The 8,667-nt window shown below is 42.8% G+C and overlaps 1 protein-coding gene and 1 pseudogene across 1 annotated transcript in view; both read left to right on the plus strand.

Moving 5' to 3' along the window:
• The first annotated feature begins 652 nt into the window (after positions 1-652).
• Positions 653-1,191, plus strand: LOC108513387 (40S ribosomal protein S10 pseudogene; annotated as a pseudogene).
• Positions 1,192-2,837: 1,646 nt separating this feature from the next.
• LOC108513388 (uncharacterized) overlaps positions 2,838-8,667 on the plus strand; it is a 37,259-nt gene continuing 31,429 nt past the window's right edge. The window contains exon 1 of the mRNA XM_017849128.1: positions 2,838-3,494. Coding sequence (XP_017704617.1) covers positions 3,186-3,494 — 309 coding nt within the window. The 5' untranslated portion in view covers positions 2,838-3,185. The remainder of the gene's footprint in view (positions 3,495-8,667) is intronic.

Here is an 8,667-nt window from a genome sequence, read left to right on the forward strand (position 1 = left end):
AATGTGGCCATATGTGTTTCTCCTTCCCAGAACAAATTATATAGCTTTCTATCAGATTCTAAAAATATTGTGATCCACTGTGTTAAGCAGAATAAGGCTACCCCAGTGATGACCACATCCTAATCCCTGGAGTCTGCAAATTCCTGCAGTCTTTGTTATGTTACGTGACAAAGGGCAACTAAGGTTTATATGGAATTAAGGCTACTAAATTGGCTGACCTTAAGGAGATTATCTTGCATGTTACGAGTTAACCCAGTACAATTACAAAGATTCTTAAAAGTGGAAGAGGGAATTGGAATAGAGAACTAGAGATATGGCAGCATGAGAACGATTTGGCCATAAATTTCCAGCTTTGAAAGTGAAAGAAAAGGACCATGATCCAAGGAGAGAGTGGCATCTACAGGGTAAAAAGGCAAGGGAAAAGATACAGGCTCTTTATTTCTTTAGTTAATATCAAGTCAACACCTTGACTCTTTTGCTCAGTAAGATCTGACTGAGCCCCAATTTTAAAAACTATATAATTACAAATTTGTATTTTTTAATCATAAAATGTGATAATTTTTCAAACCAGCAATAGGAAACCAGTGCAACCATACAAGTTTAAGAATTGAGTAATGTACCAGCCCTGGCCCGAGACCCCACAGTCGCCAGCATGTTGATGCCTAAGAAGAACCAGATTGCCATTTATGAACTCCTTTTTAAGCAGGGAGTTATGGTGACCAAGAAGGATGTCCATATGCCTAAGCACCTAGAAATGGCAGACAAGAATGTGCCCAACCTTCGTGTCACGAAGGCCATGCAGTCTATCGAGTCCCAAGGCTACTTGAAGGAACAGTTTGCCTGGAGACATTTCTACTGGTACCTTACCAATGAGAGCATCCAGTATCTCCATAATTACCTTCATCTGCCCCCAGAGATTGTGCCTGCCACTGTAGGCCGCAGTGGTCCAGAGTCCAGAGCCTGGCAGCCCTCGGCCTAAAGGTCTGGATGGAGGGTGAGCAACCTGCAAGACTCACAATAGGAGAACCCGACAGAGATACCTACAGACGGAGTGCTGTGTCCCCTGGTGCTGACAAGAAAGCCAAGGCTGGGGCTGGATCAACAACCGAATTCCAGTTTAGAGGCAGATTTGGTCATGGACGTGGTCAGCCACCTCAGCAAAACTGGAGAGGATTATTTTGCATTGAATAAACTTACAGCCAAAAAAACTCAAAAAAAAAAAAAAAAAAACCAATTCAGTAATATATTAACTAACGTTCTACTAAATTACAATTTTATACATTTCAATACAAATATGTAAATACTATTAAAATTATTATAGAAGCATGTAAATTCTTCCTAAATATCACAGGCTCACAGAATTTTGATATTGGTGGGATTTTAACAGCAGCAATTTACAGTTCCTTTTTGTTTAGTTTCTACATATTTGATTTCTTTTCACAGTAGAAATCCTAACATTTGTATGTCTAGGAGGGCATTCAAATAACTAACATGTGCACAGTAGCCTTCAAACTGAAGATCCAAAGATACAGGGGAAATCATAGATTTTTATGCTTAGATTCAACAAAATATGGACAGCTGTGTAGAAATATGATTGGACACAAAGGGTACGAGCTAATGCTAATAGACTGAGCTAATCATAATAGCCTAGCAAGGCCTGTGTGTCTAGATTCTTCTTGGACTTTCTAGGCAGCATTCTCTCCTCCTGGGCATAGGACAAGCCCTCTCTTGAATAGGGGTCTTATGACCTACAATCAAACGAGGTAGGCCAGACCAGATAATTTCTTTCCTGCCAGTTTTACACAAAAGGCAGAAGGAGGAAAATTTGATTAATTTTTTTTAGGTTTTATGGCCAGCTTTGGGGCTAGCTTTGGTTTATATGTTCCATCGTGGGGAGGAAGGAGTCTAGTTCCTATAGCTAGCTTCTGGGGAGAATGGGAGGGAGAGAGAGGAATGTAGGAGGAGAAAAACTTACTGCTGAGGCCTTCATTTTGTAGTACTGTTTTCTGACTCCCAACACCACCTTTTATTTTAAAAGTCTGTAGGAAGTCGCCTATTTAATACCTTGGCCCACTACACGTTGCCAATTCTCTTGTGATAAAGGCTGCTACCAGCATCAAAGAGAAAAGAAAACAATAGAGAAGTAAACATTAACACACCAGTGAGTTTTTAGGTTTAGATGTGCGAGTTAGCTAGTTGTTTAAATGAGAATTATAAATTTTAATAAACAGGGAAGAAAGAAAAGCCAAAAATGTAACACGGGCCTGCACAGTGAGGACTAGAATTAATGCGATCACTAATTTTCTTTCTTTTTTTTTTTTTTTTTTTTTTTTGAGACCGAGTTTCACTCTTGTTGCCCAGGCTGGAGTGCAGTGCTGTGATCTCCGCTCACCACAACCTCTGCCTCCTGGGTTCAAACAATTCTCCTACCTCAGCCTCCTGAGTAGTTGGGATTAGAGGGATGCGCCACCACGCCCGGCTAATTTTGTATTCTTAGTAGAAACGGGGTTTCTCCATGTTGAAGACTGGTATTGAACTCCCGACCTCAGGTGATCCGCCCGCCTCAGCCTCCCAAAGTGCTGGGATTACAGTCGTGAGCCACAGCTCCCGACGGATCACTAATTATCCATATTTTTCTCTTCGGGAAGAAAACCCTTTTGATCAGATTTCCCTTAGCTTGGTGCTGGAGAGGGTGAGATCTCGCAGTTTTCAAACACTTCCTAAGTGGGTTCGGTCCCCAAGAGAGCAAGCAGCAGAAATGTCAGAGGCACCATGCCTGTGGGGACAAAGCTGAACTCCTCACGGAAGGAGATTGCTACAGTTCCAGTCTTGTGAGCCGAAGCTCCTATTCAATCGTCCTAGAGCATCCAAGCAACAAATGATATTAACTTAAATATATTAATGTATTTAATCTCATTTAATTGTTAAAATAGGCCTAAATTTCCTCTTTGGGGACGTAAGACTTGCAGAGACGCCTCCACGGAGAGCGCACTCTACCGGCGGGAACTGGTGTCCTTGGTGACGTCATCCGGGTCTGCGCTGTGAGGGGTGGGGCCAGCAGGCAGTACCAAAGTTCCCGTATGTGCGTTTCCAGTCTTCAATTAGGTCCGAATTCCCGGCATATAAGGATATTACCGTAGCTTGTCTTTCAGATTGCTCCAGTTTCTTGCGCAGGCTGGTTCGTCATGTCTGGTCGCGGCAAGGGCGGAAAAGGCTTGGGTAAAGGAGGCGCCAAGCGTCACCGTAAAGTCTTGCGAGATAACATCCAGGGTATTACCAAGCCTGCCATTCGGCGTCTTGCTCGGCGCGGCGGTGTCAAGCGTATTTCTGGACTGATTTATGAGGAGACCCGCGGGGTTCTAAAGGTGTTCCTAGAGAACGTGATCCGTGACGCTGTTACTTACACGGAGCACGCCAAGCGCAAGACCGTAACAGCCATGGATGTGGTCTACGCTCTCAAACGACAGGGACGCACTCTTTACGGCTTCGGCGGCTAAGGCTCCTGCTTGAACGACTCATACAGCTCGACTTCTCAAATCAAAGGCCCTTTTCAGGGCCGCCCACAATTTTCCTTAAAAGAGCTAATGACTTGTTAACCACTTAGTCACTTTATAAGTCATTGTCCTATCAACAGGTACGTATGTCTTTGGCGGTTTTTTTTTTTTTCGTTCCAAGTTGCATTTGGTTTCAGCATACGATTGTTTAGGCTACGATCCCTTTGCATTTAGAATTGCTGTATTAGGCATAGCCTTTTCAGGACGTATATTAGGGCCTTAGGTTGCACTGAAAAGGTTAAAGTGGTGGTGTCTCATCTGTTTGTCTTGCCGCCTTTTTTTTTTTAATGCTTAAAACTGCATGGTTCTCAACGTAAGTAGGAAAACTGCGAGAGAGTCTGCGTAACCGCTCAAAATGGCGGAGAGCGAGGAACAAAGCCGGTGCCTGGCAACGGGCAGATACGCGAATTAGCATAACGAATCTTCCTCCTGGGCGGTAGTGTGGGCCTTAAATCCTGGCGGCCTGTTTTCTGTTAACCTAAGGGCTGAGTTTCTGGTGTATAGAGGCCCCTGGGGTAGATGAGCTCACGCGAGGAGAGGTTGCAAGTATGCATTTCGGAATAATAATGAAGCCAGCCCAGTTGTCTTAGAAGTTGTAATGTCTTCTGTTTTTTGAATAAAGAGATTTGACCTTTCAACCCTACCCTTAAAGCTTGAAATTTAACATTTAACTCACATGAGACATATTAAAGTTTAGGAACTCATGTACCTGCATCAAGCGAGGAACTGAAACTCACCAGATCACTGCATCCACACCGTGAGACTCCATGTTTCTCAACCATCATGATTGCTTCCTTAGCACTCCCTGGTTTCCTGTTTTCTCGCTCTTCTCGCTACATAAAACCCCCAATTTTGGTCGGGGAGACGGATTTGTGATTTCATCTCCCTTTCTCCTAAGCGGCAGCACGGGATTAAAGCCTTCCCTCCTCTAGGTCATTGACATTCTCTGGCGAGCAGCAGGACCTGGACTGAACCCTTGGAATCTCGATAGCAAAAACATTTTAAAAGTAGGTAGGATGTTTATGACAGTTTTTATAGTATACATACTATGCTATAATAGGACATTATACCCCAAATTGTTGAGTATACAGTAAACTCCACATAATCGAGTTGCATGGCTAGCAGAAAAAATGAAGGATTGATCATCTTAGTGTTAATTGCCATATGATTTCTTTCCTGTAAGCAGAAACCAGCTGCTGGAAAGCATTGTAGAAACTAGTTAGAAAATGTTCCAACGGATTCTGATTGACCAGCCAGAAACCGGTTTCCCCTGTTTTGCAGTCCTGCCACAACTCCAATTAGAGGACCAGTCTTACACATACTCGTTATTGATAAGTGGACATAGACCTTAAGCCAGTTTCAGCCAGCTTGTAGAGACTGAACAAATTGTCTTTGTGCCCTACGGTTCATCTTTTAGCATAGAGCTAAATCCCACCTCATTGTAATGCTAAAATCTTCCCCATGGTTCACATGAAATGTATGTTACATGTTTTGCCGAAGTGCAAGTGCCTGACATCCCTCATGAATAATAATCAAAGAATTTTTCCAAACCTACTTAATCTGTGATGGAGGATTGACTGTAAGGCATGTATATATTCCAGCTCCCCTTCACTGTCACAGAGTGCTCACTACATCCTGGGATTCTTCTGCCCCTGAAAATAAAGCCTTCGTTACTTCCTACTTGGATCTCATTGTCTATTGTTCAAAAAAGACATGTACTCATTCCACATTGAAAACATCCTGGTTATGCCCCAGATGTCTTGGAGATGTGGTTTGTTTAAAGAAGGATGCCGCCATAACTTCGGTTGTGTCTCTAGTTTTCTTATCTAAAACAGGCTCCTCTTTCCTACTTCCCCATTTTTGGACATTGATTTTTTGAAGACCAGACTTACAGAATGGTTTTTTTGTTTGTTTGTTTGTTTGTTTGTTTGTTTTGGATTGGCTTGATTCTTAATCATTTTGGCTTCTGTACTCTCCATGTCCTGTAAATTACAGTACAAGTGACTTCCATACACTTAATTAGAAATCAGGTGAATATGCATGTCAGGAACAGTTTACACATTTAATGTACATAGAAGTACACTACATCAGAACCACTTGATGTCTGGTTTTATGCAAATTCAAAGTGATAGAAAAATCGCAGGTTTGGGCTGGGCACAGTGGCTCATGCCTCTAATCCCGGCACACTGGGAGGGCAAGGTGGGCCGATCACCTGAGGTCATGAGTTCAAAACCAGCCTGGCCGTCATGGTGAAAACCCAACTCTACTAAAAATACAAAAATTAACCAGGCATGGTGGCAGGCACCTGTAATCCCAGTTAATCAGAAGGCTGAGTTAGGAGAATGGCTTGAGCCCGGGAGGCGGAGGTTGTAGTGAGCCAAGGTGGTACCACTGCACTCTGGTCTAGGCAACAGAGAAAGACTGCCAAAAAAAAAAAAAATTGGTGGTTTAGGGTGATAGTTCCACTGAAAATCAGATTTTTCTTCTAGCCAACAAGTAATCCGTAGGCTGATGCTTTGAAATCAGGAAAATAGTTATTTTGAATGTCATTTTTAAAAAGTGTGACCTTGTGCATATATATGAAAAGCATCATGTTATTGGTACTAAGGCACTGGTTTGAGGAGAAAAAGTTTTATGAGGATGTTAACGTAACAACAGCGACAAAAAGGAACACACAGCATGTGCCAAGCATTGTTCTACATTCTGGGAATTAAAGCAGTGAATGAGAAAGAACAAAACAATATGTCTGTGTGCATAGAATTTATGTTTATTGGATGGTGGTACACACACAAAACAAGTAAACCCTACTGTGTCAGATGGTGCTGACTGCTATGAAGATCACTGAAGCAGGAAAAGGCATAGCATGTGGTGGGAAGAGGTGATATTTTAAATGATACTGTCTTGGGAAATTTTACTCATAAAATGATAAAGAAAAAATACATTGAGAAAGTGAGAGTGCCGACACTCCCGGCTGAATAAAAAACCTCTTCCTTCTTTAATCCGGTGTCTGAGGAGTTTTGTCTGTGGCTCGTCCTGCTACAAGAGAATATTCCAAATGGAACACCAAGCAGGAAAGCCTGGAGGTAAAAAGCAAGTATTACGGCTGGAAAACGGGGCAGAAGTGAGGCAGACATTGGAAGGCAGGACAAGGGACCCCGCCACACTTCTTTACATGCTATGCTGACTACAGCAGCACCCAGCTCCATAACCTTGCAGCCACTGAAGCTTCCGCTCATAAAATCAAGCAATCAGACATCAAAGAAATAGAACACTCTAACCACAAACATCCTGGCCATCGGCAATAGGGACTTCCAAAAGACCTTCCCCAAACGAACATGCACTGTAGGGTCTTAGATTATCCTAACCTAAATTTTGCATCATGTTAATGATAAAAATCATACCCCTGCATGAAGATTTAAGACGCCAGTGAGGCCTGAGACACAGGAAAAAACATGACAAGGGACTGCAAAAGTGTTTCCAACAGACCACCCCAGACATGCCATGATGTCACCTGGACGAAGCCCAGAAAAGAATAACAAAGTAGACTAGGTTGCTTTCAAGGAGCCAGCTGCAAGTATACCTCTGGCTGCTGTCTCCCTTTCTGCTCAAGCCGAAAGCCCTAATAAACTGCCTTGCTCAAGTCCAGCTTATATTCTTTGTCGATTTCTATTTTCTGAGGGTCAAGAACCCACTGCCGGTATTGGAGAGGGTGCAAATTAAAAACCAATAAGATCTGCAAGGCAAATGGAGACGAGTCTCTATATGGCCTTGTAGACCATTATGACTACTGTTTTACTCTGAGATGGGAGCCACTGCAAAGTTTTGAACAGAGAACTGACATACTCTGATTTATAGACACACACACACACATATTTATTGGATGGTGGTACACACACAAAACAAGTAAACCCTACTGTGTCAGATGGTGCTGACTGCTATGAAGATCACTGAAGCAGGAAAAGGCATAGCATGTGGTGGGAAGAGTATATATGTGTGTGTGTGTGTATATATATATAATTTTTTTTTTTTTCGAGACATAGTCTTATTCTGTCACCCAGGCTGGAGTGTAGTGGTGCAATCTCAGCTCACTGCAACCTCAGCCTTCCAGGTTCAAGTGATTCTCCTGCCTCAGCCTCCCAAGTAGCTGGGACTACAGGCGTGTGCCACCACACCCGGCTAATATTTTGTATTTTTAGTAGAGATGAGGTTTCACCATGTTAGCCAGGATGGTCTTCATCTCCTGACCTCGTGATTCGCCCACCTCAGCCTCCCAAAGGGCTGGGACTACAGGCGTGAGCCACCACACTGGACCTGATTTATATTTTTAAATGAGCTATCTGGATCCTGATGAAGAATAAATTGTGATGGGACCAGGGTAGTAGCAAGGAGACCAGTTCAGAGGGTACTACAGTAATGCAGTTGAGATGACAGTGGCTTGGACCAGTGTGTTAGTAGTACGGGCTATGAAAAGTGCTTGGATTCTATATATATTTTGAATTAAGGTTGATAGTTCTTTCTGAGCTACTGAATGTGTAGAGTATGAAAAACAGACAAAATGTATGGATGATTCCAATGATTTTAGCCAAAGCAACTGGAATTGGAGGTATCAGTTGCTAAAATGTGGAAAAAGAAGGAACAAGTTTTGGAGAGGATTCAAATGTTTATTTTTGGATATCCAGAGAGAATTTAAGATGCCTGTTACATACCTAAGGGAAAGATATGAAAGATATGAAATAGGCAGTTGGCTATAAAAACCTGCAAGTTAGAAAAGAAACATAGGGCCCGGCGCAGTGGCTCACGCCTGTAATCCCAGCACTTTGAGAGGCTGAGGCAGGTGGATCATCTGAGGTCAGGAGTTCAAGACCAGCCTGACCAACACGGAGAAACCCCGTCTCTACTAGAACTATGAAATTAGCCAGGGTGGTGGTGCATGCCTGTAATCCCAGCTACTTGGGAGGCTGAGGCAGGAAAATCGCCTGAACCTGGGAGGCGGAGGTTGTGGTGAGCCGAGATCGTGCCATTGCACTCCAGCCTGGGCAAAAAGAGGGAAACTCCGTCTCAAAAAAAAAAAAAAAAAAAAAAAAAAAAAAAAAAAAAAAAAAAAAAAAAAAAA

The sequence above is a fragment of the Rhinopithecus bieti genome, unplaced genomic scaffold, assembly GCF_001698545.2.
Source record: "Rhinopithecus bieti isolate Rb0 unplaced genomic scaffold, ASM169854v2 scaffold_32760, whole genome shotgun sequence".
Taxonomy (NCBI): Eukaryota; Metazoa; Chordata; class Mammalia; order Primates; family Cercopithecidae; genus Rhinopithecus; species Rhinopithecus bieti.